Source organism: Macaca fascicularis, chromosome 4, assembly GCF_037993035.2.
Source record: "Macaca fascicularis isolate 582-1 chromosome 4, T2T-MFA8v1.1".
Taxonomy (NCBI): domain Eukaryota; kingdom Metazoa; phylum Chordata; class Mammalia; order Primates; family Cercopithecidae; genus Macaca; species Macaca fascicularis.
In genome coordinates, this window is record NC_088378.1 from 48,079,286 (window position 1) to 48,093,378 (window position 14,093).

Here is a 14,093-nt window from a genome sequence, read left to right on the forward strand (position 1 = left end):
CTTATTTAGCTTCAGTGAGTCCCTAGTTCAAAATCAGATGTATTTATTTCAGTTTAAACTGGAGTTTGTCTTTTCAGCATTAGTTAATCCTTGGAACCATTCATACTTGATTAAAATACATAGTTGAAAACTTTCCCTGTTTTTGATGAGTTGATTTTTGTTTTAACTGATTCAAACTTTTTCAAGGTTTAGGCAATGACATCATCACAGTTGTTGATTATTTGGTAAACTGTGACTTCTTGCAACAGATTAGTGGCCCTGGTTTATGTTCTTGTCTAGTATGTTGTTATCTAGACTAAGCTGTAAAAATCTGTGAACACTGTTGCTCTGAGTTAGGAACAGAATGGCTGGGGCAGAACCATTTTTGGCAGGTGAGCTGCACTTGATATCTAAATTATTAGAAAACTGCCTTCATCTGTAATCATTTGCTTATGGCTTTTCCAAAGCTGGTAGGTATTAGCTTGTTCTACCATGTGTGATCTGTTTAAATCTAAGTACTGTAGGATTTTTAAAGAGTTGTCAAAACTGATGGTGTTAGGTATTCTACCAACATAGGCTAGAAAAAAATCTTAACTGGAGCTTATCATTGCAGAAGTAGGATACTGGAGAGAATGTATTTAAATGCCAGCCTGTGAAGTAAAGGGTCAGATGATGGTTTATGTCAATATTGAGAACGTAAGTACTAAAAGGATTGGCCATTTATTTTGATAGCTGTCTCAACTGAAGATTCTCAAAAACAGCAAGAGTCTTACAGGCATTGGATGTTCCTTTGTCATGTTACTCAAATTCTGTGTTATGAGGTGCTAACTTTACTTCACTTTCTTTAAATCCATATATTATATATCTTGCAATTAAGAGAAAAAGACTAGGCCATGAGTCTTGATGAAACATATTGTGATTTAGGCAGATTATACTCCAAACTTAAATATTTTAATTTTATTCTGAAGAACAAATTCATGATACTTTAAATGAATTTTCTGATATCTTTGTTGTCTAAAAATCTATGATGATTGGGAACTGATCATAAAAGCTCCGTGTTAAATGTTGGGAGCCCAAGAGATCAGAGGGTTTTTGCCTTCAGGAGCCACATGGTCTGAGGAGGCAGGATAGGTGCAACGAAATGTAACTGGTGATACTATCACTGTTGTGGTAAGTACCACTTTAAATGAGAATCTTGGTACTTGCTGTTCCCTGGAAGTGCTCTCACTGCAGACAGACCTTCCTCATGGTTGGTGCTCAGCTGTCACCTTCACTATAGGCTATTCCCTGAGCTTGTATTTAAAAATACTGCATGCATCTCTCCCTTGCATCCTTGACCCGCCCTCCCTGGTTTATGTTCTTCACAACCTCTGTTGACACAGAGAACTGGTTTTCAGTCTCCTCTTGCAGGACAAACCCTGAAGGCACAGTGTTTTATTTATTGCTTTATCCCCAGGTCTGGAACGGTGCCTGGCATTCAGTATACAGTCACAAAGTAGTGTATGGATGAATGGATACATGGGAAAGATTTCAGAAAAGAATTAAATGTGGAGAAAACCGTAGCAGGGCCTAGACTCACTGGGGTTAGGGAGGAGAGAAAGGCCTAAGAGATCCCAGGCAGGGGGCAAAATGTTGAAGAATTTGTATCTTAAACCTTTTTTGTTTTTTCTTTTTTTTTTTTGCCAAGATGGAGTCTTGCTCTGTCACCCAGGCTGGAGTGCAGTGGTGCAATCTCAGCTCACTGCAGCCTGCAACTTCGGGTTCAAATGATTCTCCTCCCTCAGCCTCCCGAGCAGCTGGGATTACAGGTGTGCGCCACCACGCCCAGCTAACTTTCGTATTCTTAGAGACAGGGTTTCACCATATTGGCCAGGCTGGTCTCGAACTCTTGACCTTGTGATCTGTCCGCCTCAGCCTCCCAAAGTGCTGGGATTTCAGACATGAGCCACCAACACCCGGCCCACCTATTTTGTTTAAGCACTGCCTGTGACTGGTGTTAAAACCACCTGGATATTGTGGTACCACAGATGCTCCTTGACTCATGGTGGGATTATGCCCTGATAAACCCACCATAAGCTGAAAACATGGTAAGTCAAAAATGCATTTACTATACTTAACCTACTGAATATCATAGTTCAGCCTAGCCTACCTTAAACTTGCTCAGAATACTTTCCATTAGCCCACAGTTGTGCAAAATCATCTGGCAATACAGTACGCTGTAGAGTTACCAGTTTGCCCTCGTGATCACATGGCTGGCTGGGAGCAGTGGCTCGCCACTGCCGCCCAGCATCATGAGAGGATTGTACCACTTTCTACTGAATACATACTGCTTTCTCACCATCATGGAAAAATTGTGAAGTTGAACCATCATAAGTTGAGGACCATCTGTACTGTTACTTTACAAGTCTAAGTGTCTGAAGTGCAGTTACCGCTTGTGTGTATTACCTGTGATGCCCTGTATCTACACCTCCATTGTGATGTCATCAAGTCACCTCAGTTGAAAGAACTCTAACCTCTTGTAACTTTACTGTTATGTTTTCAATACTTTTATGTTACTTCTTCATGTGGGTTGACATTGCTATGCTTTATCAGTCTTTTTCCAGTTAAATGGCAGAGAAGGTAGAAATTCTAATGGCCTTGCATTTTTATTGTGAAGCTTACAGGAGAATGTTTAAAGCAAACACAGGGCCACTGTTCAAGTTAAGAAATACAACATAGAAGTCCCCAGTGAATCCATCCTTGATTTCATGTCACTCTTTGCCCTCAGGTAATCCAGCTGTCATGCAAGTTGAACATCTCTAATCCAAAATCCAAAACGTTGAGTACCAATGTGAGACAACAAATAGAAAACACCACGCATAAGTACTTAATACAAGCTTTGTTTCATGCACAGAATTATTTAAAATATTGCATAAAATTACTTTCAGGCTGTGTGTATAAGGTGACATCTGAAATAAAGTGTTTAGACTTGGGTTCCATCCCCATGATATCTTGTTCCAAAATCTGAAAAAAAAAAATCTGCAACACTTCTGGTCCCAAGCATTTTGGATAAGGGATACTCAACCTGCATTAAGTATTTCCTTCTTTTTTAAAGCTACTTGTATAGTATCCCTAAACACAACACCTTTTTTCATTTTGACAACTGAAAAAAACAAACCTAGCTTTTTGAGGGCAGTATTTGCTACCAATTAGATGAAAGCTTCCTAGGGAAGATGAACTGTGAACAGTCCCTGGGTCTGACTTCGACTTCTAGAGTTTACAGGAACCCATGTTTAGATGTCAGTGAGCAAGGTGATGAGTGAGTTTTAGGGAACAAGTCACAGTTTAGGCATCCAGGATGTGCAGAAATATGCTTAAAGGATTGTATTCTTGTTTTATATTTTCTGCTTCTAAACTCACCCTGACCTCTCAAGATCAATGCAGAACCTTCCTGTGGGGTGAAATGAGTGTCTCCAACTGATCTAGAGATCAGGATATGGAAGGGAGAGCAGGCACTTTATTAGAATGTGGCCAAACATGCCAAGTGTAGAACAAAATGGGAGCCAGGACTTCCTTGAATATACTATCTTGAGATTATGAAGGCAGTGAATATGTTAGTCATGATAGCCTTCAACACATCTGTTTCTTTAATCACACACCTCAAACCTCGACTGGTTGCTCTTTGGTTGTGGTGCCTAACTATCATACTGAGAATTCTCTTTTCTCTATCCATTGTATAATTGCCTTTTCCTATATCTCATTCACATGCTTGTGGATCACATCCTCCAGTAATTCATGAAATGGGGTACAGGGGATGTAGACTTTTTGGGAACTTGGATGTCTGGAAATATATTCTACTCTTATGCTGGATTGACAGCTTGACTGGATATAGAATTCTTGGTTGTAGATTACCTCAGAAGTTTAAAGGGTTTCTCCCATTAGTTTCCATTTCCAATTTTGCTTTTTGGAAATCTGAAGCCATCCTGATTGCTGATCGTTTGTATCTGATTTTTCTGTGGAAGTCTGTAGAATCTGTCTTCAGTATTCTGAAACTTCCATTTTACTGAGTATTTTAAATCAGGTGTATTAGGGTTCTCTAGAGGGACAGAACTAATAGGATAGATCTATATATGAAGGGGAACTTATTAAGTATTAACTCACAATCACAAGGTCCCACAATAGGCCATCTGCAAGCTGAGGAGCAAGGAGAACCAGTACAGTGCCCAAACTGAAGAACTTGGGAGTCTGATGTTTGAGGGCAGGAAGCATCCAGCACAGGAGAAAGATGTAGGCTGGGAGGCTAGGCCAGTTTAGTCTTTTCACATTTTTTTTTTTTTTCTGCCTGCTTTAGATTAGATCCACGCTGGCAGGTGACTAGATGGTGCCCACCCAGATTAAGGATGGGTCTGCCTTCCCCAGCCCACTGACTCAAATGTTAATCTCCTTTGGCAACACCCTCAAAGACACACCCAGGATCAATAACTTTGCATCCTTCAATCCAATCAGGTTGACACTCAGTATTAACCATCACAAGTCCACCTCTTGTCAACTTGAACCCATATCCATCTCCTGAGATCATACGTAATCTCCAAATAAAGACGATAATGAGGTCATAATTATGCCTAACGTAATACAACTATCCCTCCTACAATCAGAAATGCACCAATCCCCAACCCAAATACTATTACTATACTATATAGTATACTTACATACTATACTATATACTACATATAAGTACACTATATGTAAGTATACTATATACTATATAGTATGTAAGTATACTATAGTAAGTATAGTATATAAGTATACTATAACAAAAATGGTGATGTGAAGTCAATAAATCATGTCACATGATGAAGGAAAAAGGAAATAAAATGAAGATATCTTCTTAGTACAAGTGTGTACGTGCACAAACATGGTTTTAACAAAAGAAGGAGGAAACACTCATGACAATTACAGTCCTCGTTTCTGCAGCTGGTCAAGTGGTCATAGCTGATATTGATGACTACATTCTTCTACTACCCATTCTGTATTCCCTTTGCCTTCAGCAAGCACCTCAGCAGGTTATGGTTTTTTCCTGGTGGAGTGACCCAAACCTTCATTCCTGAAGGGTCTGGGCCATTTGTAGTTCTGCCTGGATTGGGCTGTTGTAGTTTCCCATTGACCTTAATCACAGGGCATGGTAATACTAAGAGACACCCTAATAAATCTCCTGTATTGTATGCATACTCTTCCTTACCTCTGTTGTGGAATAGTAGAGCATACATGGCCTTCTAGAGAACTTTACCCAGCCCTTCAAAGTATTGTCACCTAGTTGGTGTTGTGATTGTGACTTCAAAAGGCCATTCCACTGTTCTATAAATCCAACTGCTTCAGGATGATGAAGAACATGGTGAGACCAGTGAATTCCATGAGCATGAGGCCACTGCCACACTTCTTTAGCTGTAAAGTGAGTGTCTTGGTCAGAGGCAATGCTTTGTGGAATACCATGACAGTGGATAAAGCATGCTATGAGTCCACGGATGGTAGTCTTGGCAGAAGCATTGCATGGAGGATAGGCAAACCCATATCCAGAGTGACTGTCTATTCCAGTGAGGAGAAACCTCTGCCCTTTCCATGATGGAAGAGGTTCAACATAATCAACCTGCCAGCAGATAGTTGGCTGATCACCCTGAGAAATGGTGCCATATCGAGGTCTCAGTGTTGGTCTCTGTTGCTGGAAAATTGGGCACTCAGCAATGGCTGTAGTCAGGTCAGCTTTGGTGAGTGGAAGTCCATGTTGCTGAGCCCATGCATAACCTGCATTCCTGCCACCATGGCCACTTTGTTCATGGGCCCATTGGGCGATGACAGGGTTGGCTGGGGAAAGAAGCTGAGTGGTGTCCACAGAACAGGTCATCCTATCCACTTGATTATTAAAATCCTTCTCTGCTGAGGTCACCAGTTGGTGAGCATTCACATGGGATACAAATATCTTCCCAGTTTTTGACCCCTCAGAGAGGTCCATCCACATACCTCTTCCCCAAATTTCTTTGTCACCAATTTTCCAAGCATGCGTCTTCCAAGTCCCTGACTATCCAGCCAAACCACTGGCAACAGCCCATGAATCAGTATATAATCACACATCTGACCATTTCTCCTTTCATGCAAAGTGCACAAGCAAGTGCACTGATTAAAGTTCTGCCCACTGGGAACATTTTCCCTCACCGCTTTCAGGGATGTCCTAGAAAGGCAGCTGTCCACTTTTGGGTGGTGCCTCCATATTGTGCAGAACCATCTGTGAACCATACTCTAGTCTTTTTCTGTCAACTGATCATAGGGAACACCCCATGAGGCATCGGTGCAGGCTGGGGGAGAGAAGGCAGGGTGGCAGGAGTGGAGACTATGGGCATTTGAGCCACTTCCTCATGTAAGTTACTTGTGCCTTTAGGACCTGCTTGAGCCCGATCACGTATGTACCACTTCCATTTGATGATGGAATGCTGCTGTGCATGACCTACTCTATGGCTAGATGAGTCAGAAAACACTCAGTTCATGATAGGCAGATCAGGTTGCATGGTGGCTTGATGACCCACAGTCAGACGTTCAGTTTCACCAAAGCCCAGTATCAGGCCAAGAGCTGTCTCTCAAAAGGAGAGTGGTTATCTGCAGAAGATGGCAGAGCCTTACTCCAAAATCCTAGAGGCCTCCGCTGTGATTCACCTTTGGGGGCCTGCCAAAGGCTCTAAACAGCATCACTATCTGCCACTGACACCTCAAGTACATTGGATCTGCTGGGTTATATGGCCCAATTGACAGAGCAGCTTGCACAGCAGCCTGGATCTATTGCAGAGCCTTCTCCTGTTCTGGACCCCACTCAAAACTGGCAGCCTTTCAGGTCACTCAATAAATGGGCCACATTAACACACCCAAATGAGAAATGTGTTGCCTCCAAAATCCAAATAGACCCACTAGACATTATGCCTCTTTCTTGGTGGTAGGAGGGGCCAAATGCAGCAACTTATCCTTCACCTTAGAAGGAATATCTTGACAGGACCCATAGCACTGGGCCCCTAGAAATTTTATTGAGGAAGAAGTTCCCTGAATTTTCATCAGATTTCCCATCCTCTGGCACACAAATATCTTACCAATAAGTCCAGTGTGTTTACTACTTCTTGCTCACTGGATCCAATCAGCATAATGTCATCAATGTAATGGACCAGCGTGATATCTTGTGGAAGCAAAAAATGAGCAAAGTCTCTCTGAATAAGATTATGACACAAAGCCAGAGAGTTAATATACCTCTGAGGTAGAACAGTAAAGGCATATTGCTGGCCTTGCCAGCTGAAGGCAAATTGCTTCTGGTGGGCCTTATGGACAGGAATGGAGAAAAGGGCATTTGCCAAGCCAATGGCTGCATACCAGGTACCAAGAAATGTGTTAATTTGCTCAAGCAGTGAAACCACATCTGGTACAGCAGCTGCAGTTGGAGTCACCACTTGGTTAAGCTTATGATAATCCACTGTTATTCTTCCAGATCCATCTGTCTTCTGCACAGGCCAAATGGGAGAGTTGAATAGGGATGTGGTAGGAATCACCACCCCTGAGTCTTTCAAGTCCTTAATGGTGGCACTAATCGCCACAGTCCCTCCAGGGATGTGATACTGTTTTTGATTTACTATTTTTCTAGGTAAAGACAGCGCTAGTGGCTTCCATTTGGCCTTCTCACCATAATAATCCTCACCCGACCAATCAGGGAGCCAATGTGGGGCTTCTGCCAGCTACTAAGTATGTCTATGCCAATTTTGTATTCTGGCGCTGGGGAAATGACCCGGATGGTCCGAGAACCCACTGGACCCACTGTAAGTCGGACCTGAGTTGAAACTCCATTATTACCTGACCTCCATAAGCCTGTACTTTAACTGGAGGACCACAATGATGTTTTGGGTTCCCTGGAATCAACATCAGCTCAGAGCCAGTATCCGGTAGTTCCCAAAATATCTGATCATTTCCCTTTCCCCAGTGCATAGTTACCCTGGCCAAGAAGGCCAGAGGTCTTCTTGGGGAAGGATGGGAGAAAGATTAACAGCATAAATTGTCAGTAGTGTAATGGAGTCCTTTTTCAAGGGGACACGGCCTCCCCTTCATTCAAGCAGCTCTGGGTCTGTAAACTGGCTCAAGTCTGGAAATTAAGGGGCCATGATTCTCTGTTTTTATAATTCAGATTGGTCTTTTGTTCATTCGACCTAGAAGTTTTCTGCTTATATAAATTAAGTAAAAATGCAGTAGGCTTCGTATCAATTTCGCTTCTAGAAACACTGTGATTAATTAGTCAGTGCCAGAGTACTATATGAGTCAGACTATTCTGATTGTTGCCACTTTGCCTCTGTACTCCATTACAGTAGCTACGTGCACCTTGCCTTTGATGGCTGAGTGCTGCCACTTGACCCCTGCCACCTTGGGATCCAAATATTCCCACTGTATTTATTTCTTACTTTTTAAATTTATGTTTTAGTCTGTTTTCATGCTGCTGATAAAGACATACCTGAGACTGGGAAGAATAAGAAGTTTAATCAGACTTAACAGTTCCACATGGCTGGGGAGGCCTCAGAATCATGGCAGAAGCAAAATACATTACTTACATGGTGGCAGCAAGAGAAACTGAGGAAGAAGTAAAAGTGGAATCCCTGATAAACCCATCAGATCTCATGAGACTCATTCACTATCACGAGAATAGCATGGGAAAGACCGGACCGCACTTAGTTATCTTCCTCTGGGTCCCTCCCAAAACACATAGGAATTCTGGGAGATAAAATTCAAGTGGAGATTTGGGTAGGGACACAACCAAACCATATCATTCTGCTCCTGGCTCCTCCAAATCTCATGTCCTCACATTTCAAAACCAATCATGCCTTCTCCACCGTCTCCCAAAGTCTTAACTCATTTCAGCATTAACCCAAAAGTCCACAGTCCAAAGTCTCATCTGAAACAAGACAAGTCCCTTCCACCTATGAGCTGTAAAAATCAAAAGCAAGCTAGATAGTTCCTAGATAAAATGGGGGTACAGGTATTGGGTAAATACAGCCATTTCAAATGGGAGAAACTGCTCCAGAAAAAGGGGTTACAGGGCCCAAGCAAATGTGAAATCCAGCAGGGCAGTCAAATTTTAACGTTCCAAAATGATCTCCTTTGACTCCATGTCTCACATCCAGGTCATGCTGATGCAAGAGGTGGGTTCCCATGGTCTTGGGCAGCTCTGCCTCTGTGGCTTTGCAGGGTACAGCCTCCTTCCTGCCTGTTTTCATGGGCTGGTGTTGAGTGTCGGTGGCTTTTCGAGCCACACAGTTCAAACTGTCAGTGGATCTACCATTCTGGGGTCTGGAGGATGGTGGCCCTCTTCTCATAGCTCCACTAGGCAGTGCCCCAGTAGGGACTCTGTGTGGGGATTCCAACCCCAGATATCCCTTCCTCACTGCCCTAGCAGAGGTTCTCCATGAGTGCCCCACCCCTGCAGCAAACTTTTGCCTGGGCATCCAGGTGTTTCCATACATCTTCTGAAATCTAGGGGGACGTTCCCAAACGTTTTTGACTTCTGTGCACTCGTAGGCTCAGCACCATGTGGAAGCTGCCAAGGCTTGGGGCTTCTACCCTCTGAAGCTACAGCCTGAGCTGTACATTGGCACCAATCAGCCACAGCTGGAGTGGCTAGAACACAGGGCACCAAGTCCCTAGACTGTACGTGGGGACCCTGGGCCCTGCCCCATAAAACCACATTTTCCTCCTAGACCTCTGGGCCTGCGATGGATGGGAGGGGCTGCTGTGAAGGTCTCTGACATGGCCTAGAGACATTTTTTCCATGGTTTTGGGGATTAACATTAGACTCCTTGCTACTTATGCAAATTTCTGCAGCCAGCTTGAATTTCTCCTAAAAAAAATGGATTTTTCTTTTCTACTGCATCATCAAGTTCAGATTTTCTTAACTTTTATGTTGTTTCCCTTTTAAAATGGAATGCTTTTAACAGCACCCAAGTAACCTTTTGATGCTTTGCTACTTAGAAATTTCTTCCGCCAGATACCCTAAATGATCTCTCTCAAGTTCAAATTTCCACAAATCTCTAGGACGGGGCAAAATGCCACCAGTCTCTTTGATAAAACATAACAAGAGTCACCTTTTCTCCAGTTCCCAACAAGTTCCTCATCTCCATCTGAGACCACCTCAGCCTGGACCTTATTGTTCATATCACTATCAGCATTTTTGTCAAAGCCATTCAACAAGTCTCTAGGAGGTTCCAAGCTTTCCCACATCTTCCCGTCTTCTTCTGAGCCCTCCAGACTGTTCCAACCTCTGCCTGTTATCCAGTTCCAAAGTCACTTTCACATTTTTGGGTATCTTTTCAGCAACACCCCACTCTACTGGTACCAATTCACTGTATTAGTCTGTTTTCACAATACTGATAAAGACATACCTGAGACTGAGAAGAAAAAGAGGTTTAATTGGACTTACAGTACCACATGGCTGGGGAGGACTCAGAATCATGGCAGGAGGTGAAAGGCACTTCTTACATGTTGGCAGCAAGAGAAAATGAGGAAGAAGCAAAAGTGGGAACCCCTGAAAAATCCATCAGATCTCGTGAAACTCATTCACTATGAGGAGAATAGCATGGGAAAGACCAGCCCCCATGATTCAATTACCTTCCCCTGGGTCCTTCCCACAACATGTGGGAATTCTGAGAGATAAAATTCACATGGAGAGTTTGGTGGGGACACAGACAAATCATATCAATTTATTTATTTATTCTTTTATTTATTTTTTTTGTTTTTGAGATGAAGTATCTTTCTGTTACCCAGACTGCAGTGCAGTGACATAATCTTGGCTCACTGCAATCTCCACCTCCCAGGTTGAAAGGATTCCCTGCCTCAGCCTCCTGAGTATGTGGGACTGCAGGTGCCCAGCACCACACCCAGCTAATTTTTGTATTTTTAGTAGAGATTGGATTTTATCATGTTTGCCAGGGTTGTCTTGAACTCCTGACCTTAAGTGATCTGCCCACCTCAGCTTTCCAGAGTGCTGGGATTACAGGCATAAGCCACCACTGCACCTGGCCTATTCCCATTGTATTTAAATTTTGTAGTTGGGTGACTGTGTATCCCACTGTTAGATCTGACATATAGAGAAGGGCAATTACAAGACTCTTCAAAGATGCAGGTGCTGCCCTCTCAAATCTGTTTCACAAGGCATTGGTCAAGGGTATATTTTCTGGACCCTCCTGGATGGGATGAGTAGGTCTAAAGTGACTAATCCACCCCACCATCCCTAAGCCTTTGGGTCCCTTCTTCTACATTAAACCAAGGGAGATCAGGCATTTCCAGCTTGCTCACAGTGGGCCATCTTTTAATCCGTATTTCAGCTAACCAAGCAAATAAACTGTTAGATTTTTTTAAAACTCCCTGATCTGCAACATTAAATGCAGAGTCTCTATTTAGTGTCCCCCAATCTATAAATTCAGCCTGATCCAACTCTATGTTCTTTCCATTATTATCCCACACCCTTAATATCCATTCCCATGCCTGTTCTCCAGATTTCTGTTTATGTAAGTTAGAAAACAGTTCTTTTTGAGTGTATCACACCTCTCATGGGTCACATTCTCAACCTCACTTCTAGGGCCCTCCAAGACTTTTGTCTATTTATAGATCTAGAAGCAAACAGAGGTGTTGGGGGTGGTTTCTGAGGAGAATCAACATTATCTTGCCTGGCAACTGCCTTGGGGGAGGCCATAACTGTTGCCTCAGGCAGCGCAGGGTTTATCTCTTCAGACAAAGGTGGAAAGGCTGATGGCAGCATGGGTCAGGGAAGGGATGTTGCCACTACTGGGGATGGGGAAGCTGTTTCTTCTGGCAAAAAAGGTCCATCAGAGTTTACAAACTCAGTGTCCCCAGCTTCATCAGGGTACTCCCACATGTCCCCATTCAAAGTTGCAGGGTCTCATTCTTTTCCAACCAATGACCTCACTTTAATAGCAGACACCTGGCGAGGCTGTGCATGCACCTTTCATTGCAGCTCAGCCACTTGCATGATAAAAGCTTGTATCTGTTTTTCCATAATTTCAGCTCTTTCTCTAAAGGAGATAAGACTCTCACTCTGGGCAATCTTAGCAGATTTGAGGCTAAGTATCTGCTTCTGAAGCTGGGAGTTAAAAATCCCTGAATTCATCATTTTCTTTCATCACTTTGTCCACTGAACTTAGGAGCAACTAACCAGCTTCATTATGTTCCTTGGTTCTCCACATATGGTCAAAGGTATTACATATAGAGTCACTAAACTCCTTGCCTCTCATGAGCAATGAATCAGGTGTGTCAAATGCATTATTATTATTATAACTCTCTAAACAGTTCATGCCAAGGACTATCAGTGTTTTCCATATTATTAGAAGTAGAGTCCTTGGCATTTTTGGATCTAATTATATTAAGCAGCCAACTCCAGAAACCCCAAAACCGATGAAAGAACTCCATTCTTAATATTCTGTTCTTCTAGAACTCCTGGTACAAAAATCTGTATTAGTCAGGGTTCTCTAGAGAGACTGAACTAATAGGAAATGTATATAAAGGGAAATTTATTAAGTATTAACTCACATGATCACAAGGTCCCACAATAGGCCTCTGCAAGCTGAGGAGAAAGGAGAGCCAGTCTGAGTCCCAAAACTGAAGAACTTGGAGTCTGATGTTCAAGGGCAGGAAGTATCCAGCACGGGAGAAAGATGTAGGCTAGGAGGTTAGGCCAGTCTAGTTTTTTCATATTTTTCTTCCTGCTTTATATTCTAGCCTTGCTGGCAGCTGACTAGATTGTGCCCACCCAGACTGACAGTGGGTCTGCCTTTCCCAGCCCAATGACTCAAGTGTTAATCTCCCTTGGCAACACCCTCACAGGCACACCCATGATCAATACTTTGCATCCTTCAATCCAATCAAGTTGACACTCAGTATTAACCACCACAGGAGGTTTATGTCCTTCTTTTTTGGAAATAATTTAAAAATATTTTTATTCTCTTCCTCATATTTTCTCCTTTTTCTCTCTTGAAGTATTATTTGGAGTAGACCCGTCTGGACCAGTATTCTACTTTGCTTGTTTCTTTGCCATTTCTATGCCATTTTACTTTACTTTCTGGGAGATTTTCCTAATTTTATCTTTCAACTCTCTATTGAGTTTTTCTCCTAAAGACTTTTTTAATTTCTAAGAGTTATAATTTTCCTTTAATTTTTTTTTTTGGTCTGTTTTGGACTTACCTGCTAGAGACATTCTTCAGATCTTTGGAAATTCCTGTCTGTTTGTTCATCATTAAGACTGGAAGAGGAAAAACATGGAAATAACGAACAAGTGAGCAGTATTTCATGACCAAGCTGTATTGTAGGGTGGTCTGAGTGAGCTGTTCGGGAATCTCCCAATATCAGTGTCTTTACATATTTGCTAGTGGAATAATTTGATTCCCAGGGAAGTTACATTTTGCCCTGAGGGCAAGGGTTTGGCAAGCAGAGTCCTCTAAGCCAAGTAGAAGAAGATGGGCATGTGAATATTCTCTGCTTTCAATATCACTATTCATGAAATTAATCACTAGATTGTATATATGTACCCATATACACGTATATATAGACATGCATACATATATAGCTGATTCTTGTTATTCATGGATTCCCTATTTGCAAATTTACCTACTTGCTAAAACTTACTTGTAACCCTAACATCAGTACTCATGGCACTTTTATGGTCATTTTCAGACATGCACATAGTGATCAAAAAGTTGAGTCATCCAGCACATTTTCCCAGCTGAGGCTGAACAAGGTAATACTCTACTTTCTAGTTTTAATGCTCATAATGTACTCAAGTTCCTTCCATGGGCTATTTAGTGCCACATTTTCCACATTTTTGTGCTTTTTCTTTGGTGATTTCACTGTTTAAAATGGCCGTGTTAGTGGCTCACACCTGTAATCCAAGCACTTTGGGAGGCTGAGGCAGGAGGATCACTTGAGGCCAGGAGTTCGAGACCAGCCTGGCCAACATGGTGAAACCCCATCTCTACCAAAAATACAAAAAATTAGCCAGGTGTGGTGATGTGGGCCTGTGCTCCCAGCTACTCGGGAGGCTGAGGTGGGAGGATTGCTTG

At 42.5% G+C, this 14,093-nt stretch overlaps 1 protein-coding gene across 1 annotated transcript in view; it reads left to right on the plus strand.

The window, feature by feature from the left end:
- The first annotated feature begins 132 nt into the window (after positions 1-132).
- ZC2HC1B (zinc finger C2HC-type containing 1B) overlaps positions 133-14,093 on the plus strand; it is a 65,641-nt gene continuing 51,680 nt past the window's right edge. Inside the window, exon 1 of the mRNA XM_065543499.2 lies at positions 133-371. Coding sequence (XP_065399571.1) covers positions 344-371 — 28 coding nt within the window. The 5' untranslated portion in view covers positions 133-343. The remainder of the gene's footprint in view (positions 372-14,093) is intronic.